Genomic DNA, 23725 nt, shown 5'->3' with positions numbered 1-23725 from the left:
CTCCTGATGATTAAGATAGGATCAAATAATAGTAATTCTGATGAGTACCACTTGATAAATGTTTATTTCTACATCTATTCCCCCCATCATTCTTATCAAGACTGATAAATTATCATCATAAGAAAGGGCAATTTCTTTCCCACCATTTAGCTTATCAGCGTTAATCCTATTGGCAAAGAAATAGGTACCTAAAGGTACCTAAAGCTGAACAGTGGAGACCTGAAAGCAACAAGCAGCCTATGAGAAGCGTGAGTACTCCAGATATGGTGTAGTAGACAACATGTTAATTTTTTACTTTAATGAAGTCTTATTTTTCTACTATCTGCATATGTTCTTATAAAGATATCTGAGAATATACTCAAGAAATGAATAAAAGATCCGTGCAAATGTCTGCTATGTTCCCCGTTCTGTATCTCTGTCTTAGACAAAGTAGGAAAGCTTCTTTTAACAATCAAATAAAATTAAATGGTTGTAAATGGGTATGACATGGGAGACAGCTATCTCCCATTATTCACCATAGTTGGAAAATGTACCTTCCTCCAGGACTGCTACTATCTTCACTGTCCCACTGTTCCATTTTGCTTCTTGGTACTGGAGGCTGCAACATTTCATCAGCCAGTGGATCTGCATCATTTTCTTCACGTCCTATCCACTCTCCAACTACCCGAGGCCGAACAAGTGAAGTATTAAATGCTGCCGTTTCCTATTAGGGAGAAAATGATTTATTGCTACTTATTGGCAACAATATGGATAAACGTAATAAGTGCAAGCAATTCAAAACACAACTGTATTTCATAGAAAGATACAATATTCATAAAGGAATCTGGAAGATACTGGAGCAGGTAAGACTGCAATATAACACTCAACTTAAAGAAAAGTTAACAGCATTTCTAGATAGCTAAAATTACTCTGTCATTATGTGCCATTAAGTTGGTGTTAATTCTCAGCAATCACATAAATAGATTTACTCTAAGTAGATCTATGCCAACCTGACCCTTTAGGTTTTTCAACAGGTTGCCCATTGTAATTGAGCTCACCCACTTTGTTGCTAATCATCTTCTTTTCTTTCTTGGCAACTTTACCAGCATTATAGGCTTACAACATGTTAAAACTGCATTTCTAGACTAGCTCAAAGAAACATCTATCCCTAAAGCTCCAAGATTGTGCTTTACATTGGGACTTGTACATTTCCCTTAGAAAATCAAACAGAGATTGCCCGATTTTCTTTCTATTTTGCTTTCCTTTTTCCTTCCTTCTTCTGCAGTGTTGTACTGTATTTGGAAACAAAGCAAGTAAGAGTGTACTTTCCTTCTAGATACTAGCTGCTCCTTACTAAAGATGTGCCTGTATTTGTACTTATTTTTCTGAGTCTGAACACCACTATTGTGCACCATTTCTTTAATGAGCAAGGTAGAATAAGAATACCCATGCTGGGTTTGTCTGGTGTGGACCCAAATACTATACTACCCACCACTAATGTATGTATCACTAGATTCTGGTTGGTACAGAAAAACATAGCATACAATAAAGCATCATAAAAGCATATGAACATAAAGTACAATAGCTTATCCAAATCATAAAGGGATATAAAATAAGAAACAGTGGAAATCCAATTACTATTAAACTTTGGAAGTCAGACTGAATAAAAATTGTTTTTATGGCCCTGCAAAATGTCAGTAATAAGAGGGCCAGTATGCTGCTCCCAAGTGTGGTGCCTGTCTACTGGTCCAGGTCCCACTTACCAAGGAGGCAGGACCTTGAGCAGGTGTTCTCTGGATGACCTGACACAATTATTTTACTAAAGATGATCTGTCACATAGCATTTTAAATGTATTTTATATATACTATCTTGTACAATCTATACTGAACCTGTCATATTGCTTTTCACAACCATTAGCTGAATGATCATTGTTACATGTTGCTGACAGCAAATTTTAGAATAGCACTTTGAATTTCAACAGACTTCTCCAATGTCTTCTAGATGTGATGGGCCTTCAACTTTCAGAAAATTATGCAGATGACTCTTCTCTTCCCAAATTTGTAATGCTATCATGAAATGAATGAAATAGTATGAGTTGAAATATACAGTATTTTGAATTGAGAATGTAATCTACCTAAATTAAATTCTGGTAAGAATATTGCCAATGTAGTCGCAAACTTCTCAAATTATTTTTATGTGCTTATTTTGTTGTGAGATTTATTAGTTTGATGTAATTTGCTAAACGTAATTCTTACCTTATTGAGTTCATCAGAAATTGCAATACCTATAAATAGAACAAGATTATACTTAATTATAAAGTTAAATAAATAAATAACGTATAATTGCTTGTAATTTAATGTCTAGTCAAGGCCTGGTTGAAATGTAACAATAGAATTCTATCAAATTATGGCTTTAAACTGTCTGAGAAAATATGCTGGCATATAATGCCTGATTACTCTCACATTATTCCCACAGCCTCTATCTACTTGTGGGAATACCTAACATTTTGAGTTCATTGCAATATTTAGAATTATTAACACATATAATTGATGCTCTCACAAAGTGGTTGCCAATGGGTGGTTTATCTATTTATGAGATGGCTGCCATCATAAGCATAACTAGTTATAACATACTGATTTATTAGAAAGCAATTTAGTTCTGCTGCTTCATGTCTCCCTTCTATCATTCCAAAGGATTTTCTACCATCCTATTTCTTTTCTTTTTTTTAAATGAGTGGGCCCCCCCCCCCCCCCCCCCCCCCCCCCCCCCCCCCCCCCCCCCCCCCCCCCCCCCCCCCCCCCCCCCCCCCCCCCCCCCCCCCCCCCCCCCCCCCCCCCCCCCCCCCCCCCCCCCCCCCCCCCCCCCCCCCCCCCCCCCCCCCCCCCCCCCCCCCCCCCCCCCCCCCCCCCCCCCCCCCCCCCCCCCCCCCCCCCCCCCCCCCCCAACCCCCCCCCCCCCCCCCCCCCCCCCCCCCCCCCCCCCCCCCCCCCCCCCCCCCCCCCCCCCCCCCCCCCCCCCCCCCCCCCCCCCCCCCCCCCCCCCCCCCCCCCCCCCCCCCCCCCTAGACAATAGGATTTCAGATTGTTCAAAGGAGGTGATTTGCAATTCTTAGAAAAAGGTTAAGCAAAGTGCCTTTATCTGGAAAGAAATACTGCCAGGAACAATTTATGATGCTTCATGCAAGGCTCAAATAAGAGAGGGATACTTTAATTATTCAGAGAGATTCTTCATATGCAAGGTGACTTAATAGACACATCCGCTGCCCAAAACCATTTACCATTTTTATCAAGAGTGCCTTCTGTAGTTCTGTTACTGGGGATTAGTGTTTTATGTCCAATTCAATATGAAAAAGTAAATACATTTACCAAGTACATACATTGAACAAAAACACTTTGCTTCCAGTTGTTAATCAATTTTTAATCCTGGAGGGATTAATTTAGCAATGAGAATACATTTCTAATTCTTCAATCTCTGCCTCCAGTGTGGGCACTTGCAAGGAGTAGAAAGTAGAATAAACTTTTAAGACTTTATTTGTTCAGAAAGCTGAGTAAACACACCACAGTAACCTATTTTTGGTCATTTCTACATATGATTTCCCCCCAAGCTTTAAATCTTTGTTATTTATCCTTTAAGGATATCCATTATTCCTTATTTCTCAATTATAAAGTCACCATTTATTTGGGTTACACAGTGTTCTTACACTGATTTCTAGGATCAAGCACTTTGGTTTCATAGATCAGTTTTAGGTTCTAGCTACCAAAGACATGCTAGTTTGCTTCTGCTGGTTCCTCTTTCAGGGATACCCACCAAATCAATCTGCTTGTTATTAACGTACCCTATCCTTATTCTAAATCATTGAACAAATACATTGGGTGTATGTATTAGAAACTACGAAACATAGACCCTTATAACTGTATTTAGTTTGTCTTTATTTAAAATAAATGTTCATTTAATTATTTAAATTAAATATTTATTTTGAAAATATGAGTTCAGAGTGGGATTTCCACGAGCCACAGTTCAAATAACTGATAAGATAGCTTTAATACAGTAAGGAAATAAAGTGCACAATCAATTAAGCTCTCTGTATCAGTATATTATCCCCTGATGTACAATAGAACGGCTATTCAGAAGGCACTTCTCTGAAATATATTACAGCATATTTTTCTAGAGGGAAAAAGGAAGAAGAGACCATAAGCACTACAGAGTTCTATAAAGAACACTTAACAATAGTGTCTATCTTTAAAAACTTATTAATGTACACTCCCTGCTTTAATAACTGTATTTATATACATTAGGAACATTTTCCTACTAACAATTAATTTCTATGTTTATGCTTCTTCAACTTTATTTACAAGATTCACATAATGTGTCTCTTAAAATGAAAGAAGCTTTACTTCTGGAAGCCATTTGTGGTTCATTACCAAGGGGCTTACTTTCATCTAAATGCAGGTGAGTTTAATGTAATTCCGGTGATTTTTATCACAATAGCAGAAAAGATATAAGGGGCTTATTATATTCCCTTCTGCCATGATATTTCAAAATGCATGTTCCTCAGATGGTATCCCTTTTATTGAGAACAAAAGGCTGATCTTGATGTACTTTTCTGAAATGCCAGCAGATGGCCTTATTAAAGACTGGGTGTTCCTAAATCTGTTGAATTAAACATTCTGGTTTAACAGTGCAGTTAGGATCATTTTTGTCTTTTCTCTTTCAAACTGATTACAGTCTATGAAAATAAAATGGATCATCAGTATTTGACTGTAATATTACCGTACTTCTGATACATTCATTTTAAGATTGATTTTGTCTGTATCCAAAAATCTGTAATTCAGCAAAAAAAAAAAAAAAAAAAATCAACAGCATTATATTCTTATATAATTTATTTGGGTGCAACTGTATAGAACAGGGCTGTTAAACTCGATTTCATTGAAGGCCACATCATGGTTGTGTTTGACCTCAGGGGGCCAAATGGGTGTGGCCAGGGGGCCAGTTCAATGTTCTGCAGCTCTCTGCCAGTGAAAACGGAGCCCAGGAGGGCTGGCAGTGGCACAGTGGGCTGGTCCTTCGCTGTTTCCAGGGTGGCCCCTCGGGCTGGATCTAAGCAGCCCGTTGGCCAGATTTAGCCCGCGGCCTTGAGTTTGACATCCCTGGTATATAGGATATCTGTAACAGAAATGTGGGAGGAATGGCAGAATCTGGGAGGAGTCAAAAGAAGAATCATCTCAGAATCTTTACATAGCCACAAATGGACCACAATGGTCCAACCTTCTTGAATCCCACAGACCCTTATCTAGAGCCAAAATAGTGCTGCTAGTTCAGCAGATTCCTATGCACAGGCATGAGTAGCAATGAATCAATTTAATTGGAACTTCATGTTTCTTTCATGCCTGATGATAAATAAAGTTTTAAGTCTTCTTCAAGCATTTAAAAAATATGCCAGCATTTTGCACAAGGACGAGAGTGTGAATAATCATGTTAGCTCAATTGTAACAATGTACCAATTTCTCTGTGGTTCCAGTGTGCTTCTTCCCTTGCCTTGTATCAATACTCAAAGCACCCCTGAATGAAAAATAGCAGAGCTATTGATTTATTTATAACATGTATGCCTATAGTAAATGAAAAAGGAATCCCTGTAAAGGCTCACATGAGATTCTAGCAAAGACAAAATAAGCTATATAGAATATGCCCCCTATTTTGGTGGGCAAATATATGGATATGGAAAAGAACTGCATTGGTGAAGCTAATTACTATAAACCTATGGCTCTATATATCATTATGGAATATGGCTCTCTTGGTACACATTCATATGAAAAAGTATTAACACTACACTTGTGGCAATCAAAACATATGGAAGACATAATTGCTACTGTAAAGCAATAACTTAATATGAAAAGTTGAAGATATTTGAAAAATGGTATTATTTTAATTCCTTATTGCAAAAATTCTTGTAACATTATGCTGGCATAGTGCTCTGGAGAAGTTCAAAGAAGTATTAGGATTTAGTTGCCTTTTCAATGTTGAGTTCCAACATGGGTAGTATTAAATCAGAATGTTATACTGCCATCACTTCTTTAATGAGACAACAAGCTTATTACTTGCAATAATATTGGCACATGCAATTTGATCTCTGTCTGAAAACTGCTCAGTCAGCCTGAATAAACCATATGGATTTTATAAACACGAAACATATTCAATGCATAATACAAATAAAAATGAAGTATTGCATTAAAAATAATACTACACTTTAGTAACTGCAACATCAAATTAAATTTAGTTTACTATAAAATGCATTATAGCAAATTTTAGCAATTAAAAATATGCACAAAACTGACAGGACAACAAATATAAAAACGAATACATCCAGAGATACTAGAAATCTATTACAATACACCAATTTATCTTTAAGATTATTTTAATGAAACCCTTGTCAAACGTGTATTGCCTTCACTAAAGTTATTTCTAATCTTTATGTCATAGGAATATGCTTCCCTCAGTACATGCCTCACATGTTGATCAACTTACTTTGAGAAAGATTTTCAAGAGCTTTGCCAAGTTTCTTACTTTCTTGAAGGATATGATTTAATTCATCGAAATCATGATGCACTGACTTTGACTTCCAATCCCATTTCAGGTGCCCTACTGATCGCGGCACTAAATAAAATAAAGCACAATTTCAGATTATAAACATCTGGGGAAAATATCTGGCTTCCACCTGTGCTAAACTATCTTCCCAGTGCTCACTTACAGGTTGCTTAGTCAATATTTTAAAACTGAAACTAACGTTTGTAGCTTTGTTTCTATAGAAACTGGTTTTCACATCTTTATGCGCATGCAATCATTTCTAAACATGCTAAATTTAAATAATTAAAACTCAACCTTTCAATTATGTTACAATGAAAATTGAAGTAAGTCTTCTTTTCAGAAAGTCTTCTGCAATGTATTCTGGCGGAAAAAACACTGCAAGAGAGTTCATTTTTTAAGAAACAAGACAGAGGTGGTATTCAGCAGGTTCTGACCAGTTCTGAAGAACCGGTAGCGGAAATTTTGAGTAGTTCAGAGAACCAGCAAATACCACCTCTGACTGGAGATTTTACAGTATCCTTCCCCTGCCACGCCCACCAAGCGACGCCCACAGAACTGGTAGTAAAAAAAATTGAATCCCACCACTGAAACAAGAGCTTTACATACAGGGGTGGGCTGCTGGCGGATGACAGGGATTTGGGACAGCCCCTAGCTAAGATTCTGTGCTGTTTGGAGAACCCCCAAATCCCACTCCTGGCTGGCCCTGCCCATCCCACACCTTCCTTCCCAGGAGTCCTCACACGGCCCATTTTAGATGCAAGTAAGTGCAGGGTATGCACGGAGGCTCGGGGAGGGTGAAAAACAGGACTCCTGAAAGTTTGGGGGACTTGGCCGGAAATGGGCCCGTTTCTGGCTTCCAGAGAACCTTCAGAGCCCAGGGAGGCCATTTTCTCCCTCCCAGAGGCTCAAGGAAAGCCTCCAGAGCCCAGGGAGGGTAAAAACGCCTCCCCGGCCGTGGTGCAGGAGGCCAACTAGGCCACGCCCACCATAGCCATGCCCACCCAGCAACCAGGCAGAGAACCCCTTGCTAAAATTTTTGAAGCCCACCCCTGTTTACATATATTAAGAAGCAAATTTTTAAACCATAATGTTTATTTTTATCAGTGAAATCTGAAGTGAAATATTGCAGTGCTCTTGCTAGTTAGATGTCATTTCAAGATTCTCCATGACATTCTTCCCTTTCCCAATTCATTATTGGGTCGTCCCCCCCGCCAAATCAATACCATTCTCTAATTACTGAGTGTGCTCAATCCTCATTGACTTGTTTGGGAATTGTTAAGTAAAATATATATATATCCAGAAATATTTATTTATTTATTTATTTATTTGATTTGCCAATTGTTTACAAGATAATAAGTATAAGTGTATACATAGTTGTGAATACATGAAATGGGTACATATAAGAAAAATAAAAGAATAAGAGAAACAATAGGACAGGGACGGTAGGCACGTTGGTGCGCTTATGCACGCCCCCTACAGACCTCTTAGGAAAGGGGTGAGGTCAATAGTAGACAGTCTAAGGTTAAAGTTTTTGGGGTTTGGGGAAGAAACTACAGAGTCGGGTAGAGTATTCCAGACATTGACCACTCTATTGGTGAAGTCGTATTTCCTGCAATCAAGTTTGGTGCGGTTAACTTTGAGTTTGTATCTATTGTGTGCTCTTGTGTTGTTATGGTTGAAGCTGAAGTATTCATTGACAGGTAGGACATTGCAATGTATGATTTTATATACCATGCTTAAGTCAGACCGAAGACGGCGTAATTCAAGGTTTTCTAGTTCTAGAATTTCAAGTCTGGTGGCATAAGGTATTCTACAAACGAGTAGAGAGTGGAGAACTCTTCTTGTGAAATATTTCTGGACTTTCTCAATTGTGCTAATATCAGATAACGTAATGTGGGTTCCAGACCCACATTTAAAATATGTTTTAAAGTAAACGTACAAACAAATAAAATTAGGGTTTATTCCCTAATATTTTGTCTAGGTACATGTAACATTTTTCCGTTGCTGATTTCATCACTGTAGTTTTGTATGTAATAGTTCATAGGAGTTTTCATCATTAAAATATGATGAAATGGGATTTACATGATGTGGGATTACTGGCACAATAGTAGGTTCTTTTTTATTTCAAAATAATAACCCACTTCTCTGGTTGGAAATTACTTTGGCTTTCTTCTTCTTTTCCATTAACTCAGCAAAATAAAAGTCCAATGACCATGAGATATGAATCCATGGGATAGGTCTTCTCCCCCTTTAACGCTTAACTTCAAGGAATTGGGATGACAATGATATAAACTTTAGAAGATCCTGAATGATGAGACGAGCCCATCAAGTCTAGTATTCCTGTGACTTATAATAACCAAGCTTTTCTAGAGAAGCTCATAAATATGGACAAGATGGCAATAGATCATATCTACTGTTGCTTTCTGTCTGCTAGTATTTAAATTATGATGCCTGAGATTATAAAGGCACTAAAATAGTGATTGACAGCCTAATCCTCCATGAATTTGTTAAATCATTTACATTCCTTTCTCTGATAGCAGAATATTCAACAGTTCAAGAAGTATTTCTTCTTATTCCTCCTAAATCTCTCAAATACTTACATTTGTAAATAGGGGAGGGAAACTCTATTCGCATTTTTCATACTACAGTACCCACAAATTTAAGTAGAAGGAATAAAAGCTCCTTTCACATGACTTAAGGTGTTTTAAATTACTCCCACAAATAAAAATAACCATGAGACTGCAAATCTTTTATTGGCAAAGTACGGGATTTTTCTTTTTCTTTAATTCACAATTTTAAATTAATTCCAGTTCAAGTTTCAACTGCATGAAGTAAAATGCCTTCAACAGCACCAGTTCATTCAGATTTCAATGATCACTATAGTATTTTTACTGAATGGCTAGGAAAACTCATTACTAATATTTTTTTAAACTTTTCCTGAATCCTATTATTCAGCATTTATTATAGCCAGCACTGAAGTTGGTTAATTTTCCTGCTATAATTATTGAATTATTATCTTTCACATCAGGTACAATGCCTCCCAAGTAATATAAGAAGCATAATGTATTAATATCAATAAGGAATTTTAGACCTTTCCTTGTTTATTATTGTAACAAATGACTTTATTCTTTTTACATTTTTTTCTATGCATCTACTTCGGTTAGGTCTTTTTATTTCTAAAAATTCTTATGCTATGTGGTTTTCGATGTGAAAATCATCAGATTATAACTTTGATACATAATGGAGTTAACAAAACCACAAGGTTTTCAAGAACCTACAATGACATTCTACTTCCAATATAACCATAGGCCAAACAAATATATCCATATTCTCTAAAAGGAAAGTAGAGGCTGACCTCAGTTGGACACTTGATACTTGAAAAAGTACAGTATGTCTATCCAAATGCATTATCTGATACATATCCAAATGAATATGTATAACATGAATCCTGCAGTCTGCATATTGATTAGATAGGCAATAATATTTGAACTGCACTTTGTCACAAGCAATAGCATTGTTTTATTATTCTACATGATTCAGGCCGCTGAAAATCACAAGGTAGGGCAGGAATACATTTATTAAATAAATTTTAAAATTAAGTTTATAGACACCCATACAGAAACATGAAAATCAAAATATCAGTATAGAAACTGGGAGGGGGGAATCACAAACTATATTTAATACTTCCTTACATGATTTAGATTCTGGAGATGGAGGAGAAATGCTGGATACTGCAAGGTCACTTTTTGATTTTTTAGGCTTCTTTGCATTTGTCTTCCAGGGTTTATCATAACTTCTGAAATCTCTTCTGGCTCCCTTATGTTCTAATGGAAAAATGTATTTGCTTAAATTTTTCCAAACATAAAGAAATTATAACTCCACAAATAAAATTAGAATAATAATAATTATTATATAGAGCTGTTTAATATCATAACATTGCTATGAACAAATATCTTCATTCCACAAAATTATGATTCTCTTTTGATTTTCATTTATGTATGCCTTTGACAGATGTTCATGGAAAAAAAAAATAAACTACGCAGTCCAAAACTACATTTGCATAATAGCCTTTTCATAATCCACAATATATTCAAGTAAAGAGTAAAGAGACATGAAGGACTCTTTTTGAACATAACCATGTAATCAAATAACCATGTAAATCACTACTTCTTTAATTTTTTTTATTAAAAAGCCTCTTGGCATTTATATATCTATTCATAGGGTAAAAAGATCCACAGTTAGAATGAAATACTGATCTATGTCTCACCATTATCAGATGGCCAGGATGGATTGGAAATTTACACCTGGATGTTAGAAGGGTTATTCAAAGAACAATTTCTTTAAGAATACCTATTAATATGTGACAACTTCTTCTGACTTGGATTCCCAAATGAGCAGCATCCAAATTGTATGGTTTCATTGCAACTGATGAATTAATATGAAGATATTAGGCTGAAATAAAGACTACTTGATAAACCCAGGTAAACTTTGAGATAGGTAATTTAATAAATTAAATGTAGACAGATGTAAGTACTTTTATGTATGGCATTCAGCTTTGTTCGGGTATTTTCCCACGTCATTGTAGTTGTGCTTTTAAAGTTGTAGCAACGTTTCGGCAGAATCTCATCTGCCATCATCAGGCTGAGATGAATCAGATGAGATTCTGCTGAAACGTTGCTACAACTTTAAAAGCACAACTACAATGACGTGGGAAAATACCCGAACAAAGCTGAATGCCATACATGTAAGTACCCGTGAAAACTTAAGAAAACATGTAAGTACTTTGAATATACAAAACATATGATCTCTAGCCATATAACCTCTAGGCAGATAAATAAGGTCTAATAAAAACATAACAATTCTGATACAACAGTGATCACAAAATTGTGTTCACTTAGAATTCCCCAGTGAATAATTCTTGTTTTATACCTGAAGCTTCACTCTCTGCCCAGAGAGCAGCAGATCCAGACAATGTTCTCTGAATGTGGCTCTGGCTCCCTTGTTTGGATTGAAGATGGTCAATGAGAAATGGAATTGGATGATCAGGAGTCTCTGTTATTAGCTTGGTCATCAGTTCCTTAAAAATATCAAGTGAAGATGTGTCAAATACATGCTCTAAAGTTCATCTTGTTTCAGTGGAAGTTTGAAATATAATTAATCTTCTCATTAATCAAACCCTTTTTTGTGCAAAAAAGCTTAAATATTTGAATGCCTGAAAGTTTATGACAAAATTATGTATTATTGAAACCACCTCAAAGAGCACAAAGCTGCCAAAGAAAAACTGAATCAGAAGTGCAAAATTCTGATCCACGTAATTGATTTTCCACCTTAAAATAAAAGCAAAAAACCTAAGAATGCTTCTCCTTTAACCATATGAAAAGTCCAGAAGTTATTTAATTGGCAGAAAAGGCTAGCTAGATTTAGTACATTCTTTGTTTAAATATGGTTTGTTGTATAAGTTTCACAGAGCAGGAAGTCATAAACCCTGGTTTAAAGCCCACTTTGATTAGAATCAAACATTCAACACTACATCCAAGCACTTGGTGTAAATCCAGTAACCATTCAATAACCATTTAATAATTCAACTTGCTTGGTTTATGTATACATTATTTTTATTAAAATCATATACTTTTCTTCATTTGTATATTTTTCAAAATCACTCTACAAAATCTTCAAATAAATCATTTATTATTTAATAGGTACCTGACAACTTCAGCTCCCAGGATAGAAAGGACTTAGTTCTTTGCATAAAAGTTAATTATTCCAGATAATTATGTAACCTTCTCCTTTATTGCAACATTTTGTTCACTGGATTTCACCTAGTTGAAACCACTATCTATATGCTTTTTTTAAAAAAAACCTAATGCTTTGAAAGGATTTTTGCAAATGTGTTTCTCAATTAAAGTGTTTTATTGTTCTCTTTAGTAATCTTTTCCCTTTATCTTTCAACATCAACAACCTGTAAATAATCAAGAAGGTCCAGCTCATAACTATCAAATCCCTCAAACTGACTTAGTTCAGCTAGTTATAATGTTTTCTACATATAGAATCTTGTGTCGAGTACATTTAATTTAAAATATTACCTTTCTTCTTTTTAAAAATGATAGTTTGCTCTGATTTATTTATGGTTTTTATAATTTCACAAGTAATAAAATGAAGCCATGCCTACACAATTATTCTTAGTGAACACATGGTACCCTAATGTTTTTTTTCATTCTTGGAAGAAGAACATTGCAGTAGTTGCTGATTTGTTCAAATGTTCAGATATCTATGGAAGTGAGCATATGGGTGCACATGTTTATGCATACACCCGCCTGTTGTGGCTCTGATTCCCGAACCTGTGCTGTTAGAGGAAGAGGACTCGGAAGATGAGGAGGAGGAACTGGGAATGCCTTCCTCCCCAGGACCTTCCTCTCTGGCAATGCCTTCCTCCCTAATAATGTCTCAGGTTTCATCAGACAACCGAGAGGAACAGCCTGAGATTAATCAGGAGGAAGGCATATCGGAGCAGCCCCTGACAGGGAGTCAAGAGGAAGAATGTTGGCTTGATCCTAAGCAGCGTCGTAGGAAGAAACGTGAGCAGCCACGTAGGAGGCATGGGAGGGTCAGAGAGTGAGCTGAGTCATTGAGCCACACCCCACAGGGGATAAAAGTGGGTGTGTTGTCGGCTGGAACTTTGTACGGGACAAAGTTTAATCTTGCTTCAGGTTTTCTTTGTGAATGATTTTATGGTCTGCCTTGTAATTTTCTGGAAGTAGCTTTTTACTTGTTATCAGTTCGGACTTGGCAGGTAGAGTGTGTTGGAATGCCAAGGACATTATCAGTTCCAAAGAATTAACTCTGTGAAGTCCGAGCCAGCTTGCCTGCCTGTGTTTGTGTGAGTTTGTACTCTTTCATCTTTTGGAAAGAAGAAAGGTGAGACAGAACACCCGCCCACTAATTTTCCTTCTCTACACTGGGCAAACACTGCATATCCAAAAAGCATAATGTTGTATTATGATTATTACTTTCTTCTACCTGCCTTTCTGTCCTTTATGAAAACAGGAGGAACAGCATCCATCTTTCTTCTCTTGGCTTAAGAAAATTACAGTATATTTTTAAAGGATGGAGTTCTGCCTACCAGAAAGCCCCAAGAGAACACTGCTGTCATGCCCCTGTCGGAATCTGATTCTGAAGGGGAGGCTGAGCAGCTTACAGGGAGTGGGAGTGTGGCTCCCGTTGGCTGTGGAAGAAACTGGGGAAGGGCAAAGACCAGGGGAGAGATAGAGCAAGGGAGAAGGAATTCAGAGGAAGATCCAGGCCCACCCCGTCTTCATCCTAGGGCATGCAGGGAGGAATGGAGAAGGGAGCAACGTGAGTTGCGTGGCTTATGGGGGAGGAAATGGCCCTTCATTAGCTGCAGCTGGGAACACAGTGTTTAAAAAGGGAGTTTGCACACAGCAACTTGTTGGAAGCAAATCGTGAGTTATCTTTTATTGTCAAGGCTTATCTGGGTTCCTGGCATCTTCCCAACTGTGTGTTTTTTGTTGGCCTTTGAAGTTTACAATTCCTTATCCTGCCTTGTCCAGTTAATTGCTGCAGCATGGTTTGTGTGCATTTTTATTTACAGTTTATATATATGCTTGGTTTTCGGACTGAATTTCTTCCACTTAAGACTGTTCTTGGGAAAAAAATTTCTCCAGCCGAAGGTAACTGGACATTGGGGGCAAAGTTGGAAGTATTAAAGGGACTTTTCTTACTTATGTGACTGTGTTGCCTTTGTGCCACGACCCGGGTCATCACACCTGCAATGTATACAGAATCTAACCATCAGCTTTGAATGACAATGTATAAGCAACAAGAAAAGAGAAAGGAATGGATTGATAAGATAGGGAAAAGAATAGGATAATAGTGTTGGATGAACTGAGATGAATATACAAGCAATATCCAGGGCAGTTATAATATGCATACCATTGTAACACTTGCAGTACTTCCTAGAAGTGAACACCCAGCCTAGAAACATGGTATTTCATCTGCGCTATTCATCCAATTAATTGAAAAGAAAAAGTGATTCAACTGTTTCAGACATACAACTATTCTTTCATTTCCCTTTCTCCTAATATTATATTTCCCCCATAATTAAATTGACAGGTAACTTCCTTTCAGCAGGATCTTGAAACAAATGTCTAAACATCCAACTTCTGAAATTGTGCAGTGAAAACAAATGTCTATTACTACAGAAAGTTTTGCTAGCCTGAAGTGTTTCATATCTGACCTTGTAAACCAGGGATGTCAAACTCAATTTCATTGAAGGGCGCATCAGGATTGTGTTTGATCTCAGGGGGCTGGGGTGGGCGTAGCCAGGGGAGCATGGCTAGCTTGACATCACTCATATCAGGGCGCCTGTGGTAGCCCTAACACTCTCCCAGCAAAAATGGGCTCCCGATCTCAGTTTTTGGCTGGGATGGCCTCCTGCAAACCTCTGCCAGCAAAAATGGAGCTCAGGAGGGTCGCGCTGGCAGAGGCAATGCAGGTCAGTCCTTCGCTGTTTCCAGGGCAGCCCTGCGGGCCAGAACTAAGCACCTCCACGGCCGCATCTGGCCCAAGGGCCTTTAGCTTGACATCCTGTTGTAAACCCAATATGCCAGACAGGCTGTCCATGAAGTACACTCATGTTGGATGGCCAAACAATTTATATAAATAATTACTGGCTTGTCATACAGACAGCCAAATGTTTGAACAATATTTGGCATTTCTGATTACCTATTGAGTTCTTCCCAAAGACCTGGGACAGGCAGATGCTATTCTTCAATGGTGTTAAATGTATTGTCGCAGGATATAAGCTATTCCAAGAAAAGCTGCTTTTGCAATTGACGGATGATAATTTTGTCAATGCTGATAGTTTTCAAGCGGTGATTTAATTGTTTGGGGAGTTCACCTAAGGCATCTATTATTGTTGGTACCACCTTTGCTTTCTTTTGTCACAGTCACTCTATTTCTATTTGGAGGTCTTTGTATTTTGTGATTGCTTAGGAGAGCAGCCAGGTATTCAAAGCATTTCAGAAAGTTTCATATCTCTAATAAATCAATGTAAAACATGTTAAGAAGTTTCTTTCTCTCTTAGCCTCTAAAACATCCCAGAAATATTTCTACTATCAGCCTCGGGTACATTGGTTTCAGCTTTTTTCTGACCATCCAAAATGCTATTTTTAGACTGAAGAAGAAATGTGAAGATTCTGGCTTCAATGTGTTTCTAAAAGCCATTACCTCAGCATCCTGCAGGCACAGAGTTTTGCTCTAAAAAATATTTCTGATGCTTTCAAAGTGCTAAATGAAAGAAAAATTAAAATGCAAATGGTTCAGAATTGAATTTCACATAGAAATAAAACCTCATTAATTCTACAATAAGAAAACCATTATCAGTTCAGGAAAAAACTGCAGTCTTCCCATTAAGCATGTCCTTCAGTTCCATTTTCCTAAAAAAAATAAAAAATGAAACAGACCCTTTAACAATTCAGCAAATAATAGATAGGGACAAAAAGAGACACTTCATATCTTCTACTCCTAAATGTAAAACTACACTTGGATGAAAAAGTTTAAACATTCCTGGTCAAACTAAATGTTCTAATGTATCACTGCAACATTTAATGTCAACAGTGATGCCTAAACTTTTATATACATTATGTGTATAGTTTATATCATAACATTTCATTATTTATATGTGAACTGGTCATTTCAGTGTTGAGATAAAAATACAGGGAGCTATTTCACACTGAATTAGAAAACTGATCACTCTTGATAAATAACTTGGTAGCATCTAGATTTCTTTAGTAGCACAAGACTTATATACCACTTCATAGTGTTTTAGTTATGTCTAAATGGTTTACAAAGTCAGGATATGGTTCCCAACAATCTGGGTCCTCATTTTACCAACTTCAGAAGGATGGAAAGCTGAGTCAACCTTGAGCCAGTCAAGATTGAAGTCAAGTCTGTGGGCAGAAGTAGCCTGCAATACTGCCTTCTAACCACTATGCCAGCACAGCTACATTACAAATCCCACAATTCTTTGTACTAAGTCATGGTAAAGAAGACTAGTGAGAATTAAAAACTAAAACATTTTGGGTAACCGAGTTCCTAACTTCTGGTCTACATTTATTTGCAAACTTTTCTTGCCTATATCCCACTATTCAGTTAGTATTGATTGACATAATTCCACCATATACTCCTATAATCCAAAATAATGTTATAGTCTTATGGCAAGTTCATTGTGAGGGCATGCAATTTACAGATATATTGCGAATGCTGATGTAGGTCCTATCAACAGGTAGAGAGCCAAGATGAGATTAAATGAGTAAATTTAAGATATTTAAAAATGATCAACAGGAGAACAAATGAGATTAAAAGAAAAGTATATTATAAAAAGTTTTTAGCTGGCAGTATTTTCACAAGTATCACTGAATTCTTCCACACCCTTGTACCATTATTAAATTAATTTAATATCTGCGTACTCCATCTGGTGATGTTCCCTAATAAGCATTGTTCTGATTGTTCCAGGACTATATTAGTAATAAATCAATGATTGGATAGTAGAAATAAATAAGCCATTGTTCTGCTTTATTTCTGTTTCCTAGACCATATAATCCAACTATATTTTCCTCCTTATTATTTCCAACTTTGGCATTCCAGTCTCCAACCACAAACAATACAATGTTGTTCTTCCAATTTCAGATTGAATTTGATTATAAAAACACATCCAACTCCTCTTCGGTCTTAGTGGTTGAAGTATAAACCAGGATAATCATGATATTAAAGGGTTTTTCATGAAGTCTAATTGATATTATTCATTGCATTGTAACCATGTGTTATCCTTGTTGCATTCTTCTTGACCACGAAAGCAATGCTGTTCCTTCTTGTTTTTTGTGCTCTAGGTAATAGACAAAATGATATTCTGATTGAAAATGTCCAATGTCCAATTTCTTTAATTCACTAATGCCTAAGATTTAACCTGATATTTATTTATTTCATCTTTTACTATGCTGAGTTTTCCCTTGTTTCAACTTTACGTTCTATGTTCCCCCATTACTTCTATCTTTAGCTTCATTTTTTTTAGCATGGCAACATCAGCAACTAGAAATCCTGAAGGCTTTAATCAAAACACATCATAAATTCCATTATTACTCTGAAAGATATTCAGCTATTCCTCATTAGCATGTTGAGTGCCATCTGACCTGATTGACCTATCATCCAGCACTATATCATCAATCATTTTATGTTGTCCACCTATGTGGTTTTCTTACTAAAATACAGGAGTGGTTTACTGTTGCCTTTTCCTGAACAGTGTAAAACCATACCTTTGCCTACATGATCATGTTCCTCCAATGCCTTTCTATATCACTGTTGCATGGCACTAGTCACTCATCCTTCCCAGGAATGCACAACACACACACATACCTACATACACACACACACCTGCTATGTTGAGGTATAATAGTTGACTCCTTCAAATAGCAAAATCTTTTTTTTTTATCACAAAATGGTTATTATATTTTGTATAAGGCTAGACTTACCACCTTAAGGATGATATGCACACAAGCTACGCTCCTTTAATAATTCACCAAGTCTAAATTATGACCACTGTCTACTAATGTAGACTATTTTTCCATTCCAACAGAAAAAAAACCTTATACGCATATTCATGCCAGGCTTCATTACAATGTGCCAATTATGGTACCTTCTAGCATTCATCTCTCCCTTCGCAAAGTCACACTGAACAACTACAGTGCAATATAGATAATATTCTAAAGCATCATTACAAAAGATGTTTCTCACACTGAAGAGGTTCACAGATATGCACAAATGTTTTCCTTTATTTCTTTAGGTCTCTGGTTTTCTAAGTCCATATTTTCTAACTCCATATTTTCCATTTTTCATGTTAGGGTTACTTTCTAGTTACATTATATTTCCGAGCCCATGTTCAGGTCAAAAATCTAGAGTCAGACTTCAAGGCCAGCCACCAAGGGAGAAATGGTTGGAACTGATGAACTGGCTTGTTCTAAAAAATATCTATAGCAGCCAATGAGCAAGAATAAGAAGGAAATATATCAAATTAGAATTATGAATAAGGAGTATGAGAACATTCTCAGTCAGAACTTCAACGCATGTCAAAGCCTGAGTAAGTGCTGCATACCAGCCAGCTTTAAGGGGGGCACCTGCTTTTTTTCAAAGTAGGATAGGTGGTTTCCAGGCAGAAGAAAGGACCTGATGTTACTCTTCCTGTATATTATTGTCCTTTAATATATTTCTCATCTAAGAATTTTTATTTCTGTCTTTTTCTCATTCATAAAACATTCTATTGTTCAACTTTCTGTGTGTTCTTTGCTTCTTAATACTATAATTGCTGTCCATAACCTATTGTGGCAAAATACATTACTTAAACCTAAATAGTTTCCCTGAAATAGGTCAAGATTGGTAAACATGTATATAGGAATATATTTCTTTGTTAGAGCTGTATCCTAGTGTCAATTCAGGAGCTCAAGAGGCAAAGATAACACTCCTCTAATTTTTCGCACAATCATCATACATGAGGTATGTTGAGCTGAAAGAAATAATTGATCCAAAGTCCAGTGAGTTTCTAGGCTCAGGTTGACTTGAACTTAGTTGAAAGAACCCCAACTGATTTAAACAAACAAAAGAGAGTAGAAAAATGGTTTTCAAACCATTTCTTCAAGTCTATAAATGCAAAAGACTCATAAAGAAAGAGACAATAAACTATTGTGGTCATTTTAGGTATTTATTCCATGAGTAGTAATCCCAAATGCACCTGCAGCAAAAGAACCACTCAAGGAAAGAATTATGGCTCTGAGAGAAACCATCAGACAGTTATATAACTTAATTAAACCTACATAAACATTAAAACCGATGAACAAGCAGTTTGCCTAAGTTTCATCATTAATCAAATCTTGGATGAGAGAATGAGATTCATAATATGTCATCTAAAGCAATCAAGACACATGTATTTTGCCTGGACACTCATGTATATCAGGCACCATTAGGATACTTCAGGTTGGATACTAAAAGGTGCCTTCTCAGGTGCCTCCAGCAGCCGATGCCAATGGCTAGGAAAGATGCAGCTGCTTTAAAGAGTGTAACCAGTTTCCATCCCACTCACACACAACATGAAAGCACATTTTTAGAATAGACCATTTCACTTTTCTGAAACACTATATAACCCTAGTCACTATTATCTTCAGCCCAAATTTTCCTCCCCTAACAACCAGTATATATGTTAGTCACTGACAATTTCTCAAAGCTTCCAATTACTTTCTTAGCACCAATTTAGCTCTATTATTTATTTTTCAGAGATATTTCTGCTCATTATTCCAAGCCCTTAAAACATATAGACCTATATGAAATTCTCATATTTCCTTCAATGTTAGTCAGTAGCTGTTTTGCTCTTTCACAGAATATTTGAGGTTACTTTTTTGACTAATTATTTCCTAAGTGGAGTTGTCAAGATTTCTGTGTAATCCATGAACCACAATCAGAAACAATGAAGAATTTTTATCACATTATTGTGCTAGCTAGACAAAAGTTGGATTTCAATTATATGTTTTCTGGACTGCAATAAATAAAAAGAGAATTAAAAAGCATGCATATGTCATTCTTTTCTCCTAACGTACAAAGTCTTTGATAGCATGATTTTTTTTGTTTTTTGTTTGCAAATAAGCAGTAGTAACAAAAATAAGTAGCCGGAGGAAAAACCAGCTACTTAAATCTTTTTTGGAATAGGTCAATCAAACTGGAACATGTTTTAGAGCAGTGTTCCCCAAAATGCTGGCCCTAGTAGTGCTGGGGGGAGTCACTCTGTAGAATGCAAAACGTGGTGCTCATGGGTTATTGGTGGCCTATGGGCAGGGCTTTTGCACCAAAAGGTCTTCTGTACTAGTTGTTGGTTATCAATTCAGGTTGCTCTGGTACTCATTTCATTTGTGGGATGATGTAATGACACACATATTACTTCCTCATTTATATCCCCCTACTTGCCCAAGCAACTAATAGGATACTTTCTTTTCAGTATTTTCTCACAGAACCACATAGACCAGTGGTTCTTGACTTTTTCTTCACCCTCTTTAAATACCTTTTGTGGACCATGACCCCGGACCCCATGTCTTAACTCAACCATAAGATTTCTTCAAGCCTTTGCAGATCCTCTGTGACAACATCATGGACCTAGGGGTCCATGGACCACAGATTGAGAACCACTGAAAAAGACAATGGGCCTATACAAAGTTTAAATTATTTGCAGCCTGATGTTGACATATACTCCAGGTGGTTTTTCTGATTCTTTGCAGGCAGGTCAACAGAAAAAATAATCAAAGGAGGATTTTGATGGCAACAGAACTAGATATACATAAATGACAGCTCAACTGTATTTTTTCAAATGTCAAACAGATGAAGCAAGTATGTCTAGGATGGTATCTTTAGGCAAAGGAGGGGGCTAAAAAGAACTTCAAAGCAGACAAAGTGTATGTTGTGTATACTGTGAAGGGGGTATGAATGGGAGAATAAGAGTTGGGAAAAAAGAAAAAGTACAAAGCAGGTCAAGTCATACAGTAAAGAAGGAATGTACATGTTAATAGGTGAGAGGGCATAATAAATGAAAAAGAAAACTGATGACCACCAGGCATTACATCTTTGCAGTGACATAGGTTATACCTACTCTACCGGAATGGAAGCAGAGGTTTACTTCAAGTCAAATAAACTGTCAAAGAAGAAAAGCAAGCATTAGCTAATTATTTAAAAGACAGCCAAGGATTGATGCAAATTAAAACTTGGAACTTAATGTACAGGGAACAAAACATGAATATTGAAATAATGTAGTAAAATCAGGAACGGAACACTGGCAAGGATTGCATGGTCAATTTCTACAAAAGATCAAAGTAAAAGTGGATAAAGAAAAAAACGTGACAATGGCTTACAACTGGAACATTAAATAAAGAAACCAAAGAATTTGGCTGCTTAAGAGGAAGCTATTCAAACTAGTATAACCAAATCCAGAACTTAAAAAAAAAAAGTCATCAAATGATTAAAAATGCAAACTGTACAAAGAGACAGAAGAAATGTAGATCACACACTCAACTCATGCAAGTAGATTGAATCAACAGCTATCAACTATAACATCAAAGTCATCAAAATGATTCATTGGAACATTTGTAAGAATTATAATGTGCCAAATAATGAGAAACTGGTGAGAATATATAGTTGAAAAAGTAGTTGAAAATGAAGATATTCAAATATGGTTAGATTTCTTGATACAAATTGATAAATGTCTTGGCACATAAATGTCAGATTAAACTGATGAAAAGAAGAAAGTGTGGATATTTGATGTGGCAATACTAACAGATAGCAGAATAGAAGGCAAAGAATTGGAGAAGACCACAGAGTTACCCTGTTGGTGAGATGGGCAATAAATAAATAAATTAAAATAAATAAATTAAAGTAAATAAATAAATAAATAAAAAACAAAATATCAAGATCTGAAACTCAAAAGTGAAATATTATGACATAAACCAGCCAGCTGATCCCAGTACTTATTGGTACACTGGGTACCATACAAAAAGCCTTTGGCAACACTTATAACATCTGCACACTGACAAAATTTCTTCTGTCAATTACAGAAGGCCACACTGCTTGGATTTGCACGTATAGCATGCCCACACATTGCAATATCCTAGGTTCTTGGGAAGAATTCAATGCAAATGGAGACTAACACCAGCTGAAGAACTGGCAGCTATGACTTCACATTGTTTTCTATGTAATAATACTTACCGAGAAACATAGGTGGTCATGAAATGTTACAAATACATCAGATAGCTGAAGAAGAAACAAAGGCATTGGAAGAACATCTGAAGGACAGTGAAAAAGATGCAATGAAATTAGTACACCATGAACGTTTGCTGAATATGGATGAGACCAAACTAGCCTATAAAAAAAACCAAATTAAGAACAGAAATGAGATATTGCAAGGCAAAGCATGGCTGATACGTCCACACACAAAAAGCAGGCAAAGCAGAAGACCAGAAGACCTGGCAATGACTAAGAGCAGGAAAGTTGAAGAAAGAGACAGAGGGACCAATTCTGGCTGCACAAGACCAAGCTTTAAGAATAAATGCATACAAAGCCAGAATTGAGATGACAGTAACAACAAATGGTGCCTCTGCAAAGTAGCTGAAGAAACAGCATCTACTTAACTGCTGCAAAAGGTTCACACAAATTGACTACGAACAACAGCATGAAGAACTGCAAGAAATACTGCTTACCTGCAAGGAAGAACTGGGAAGACCATAAAATAGACAAAGTAACAGAAAATTAAGGAGCTAAAGTGTTCTGGGACTTTAATATTCAAACAGGCTAGCACCTGCTGCATAACACCCCAGACTTAACAAATGTCAACAAGAAAGCCAAAAAAAGTCTGAATAATGGGACATGACAGTACCTGGAGACAGTAGAAGAGAAGAGAAAGAACGGCAGAAAAATCACAAAATAGATAGACCTGCAAATAGAAGTAGAAAAACTGCAGGGAAAGAAACCAAAGATAATACCAATAGTGTTAAGTACTTTGGGTGTAATTCCAAAACACACTTGCACACCATTGGCATTGGCAAAAGTTACCATCAGACAGCTGTACTTGGGGACAGCATATCCTGTGAAGCATATCCTTCAATGCCACCCAAAAACTTCTGTCTATCCCTATACCTGGGAAGGGCTTGATAGGTAGATAAAAATGCCAAGTCCATTCTAACTATCTGGCTGACTGTGCAAATAATAATAATAATAATAATAATAATAATAATAATAATAATAATAATAATAATAATAATAATAATAATAAATAACAATAACAATAATAATAACTATTATTATTTATTAAATTTGTATTCTGCCTCTCAGTGACTGTGGACAGCTCATAACAATAAAAATATTACTATAAAAATCAATAAACCATAAAAAATAAATACAAAGCTAGAAAATCAGCATTACCACTGCTGCTTTAGGCATTCCTAAAATGCCTGAGCAGATTGTTAGTAATGTGATTTATTATTATCAATTATACAGAACTGCACTTCGGAGATTTTCTGCCTATACTGCCCAAATAATTTGACCAATCTGAGCTATTAATGCCTG

At 36.6% G+C, this 23725-nt stretch overlaps 1 protein-coding gene across 2 annotated transcripts in view; it reads right to left on the bottom strand.

The window, feature by feature from the left end:
- C3H8orf34 (chromosome 3 C8orf34 homolog) overlaps positions 1–23725 on the bottom strand; it is a 75913-nt gene that overhangs the window by 50806 nt on the left and 1382 nt on the right. For both annotated transcript variants that reach the window (XM_087961823.1, XM_026689288.2), the window contains exons 2-6: positions 11492–11639; positions 10255–10386; positions 6503–6631; positions 2236–2264; positions 534–703 (exon numbers count right to left, since the gene is read on the bottom strand). In XM_087961823.1, the coding sequence (XP_087817949.1) occupies positions 534–703; positions 2236–2264; positions 6503–6631; positions 10255–10386; positions 11492–11639 (608 nt within the window). The remainder of the gene's footprint in view (positions 1–533; positions 704–2235; positions 2265–6502; positions 6632–10254; positions 10387–11491; positions 11640–23725) is intronic.

The sequence above is a fragment of the Notechis scutatus genome, chromosome 3 (genome assembly GCF_049901735.1).
Source record: "Notechis scutatus isolate UNSWTSFEM ecotype Mainland chromosome 3, rNotScu1.2, whole genome shotgun sequence".
Classification (NCBI taxonomy): Eukaryota; Metazoa; Chordata; class Lepidosauria; order Squamata; family Elapidae; genus Notechis; species Notechis scutatus.
This window is presented reverse-complemented; position numbering and strand designations above follow the sequence as displayed.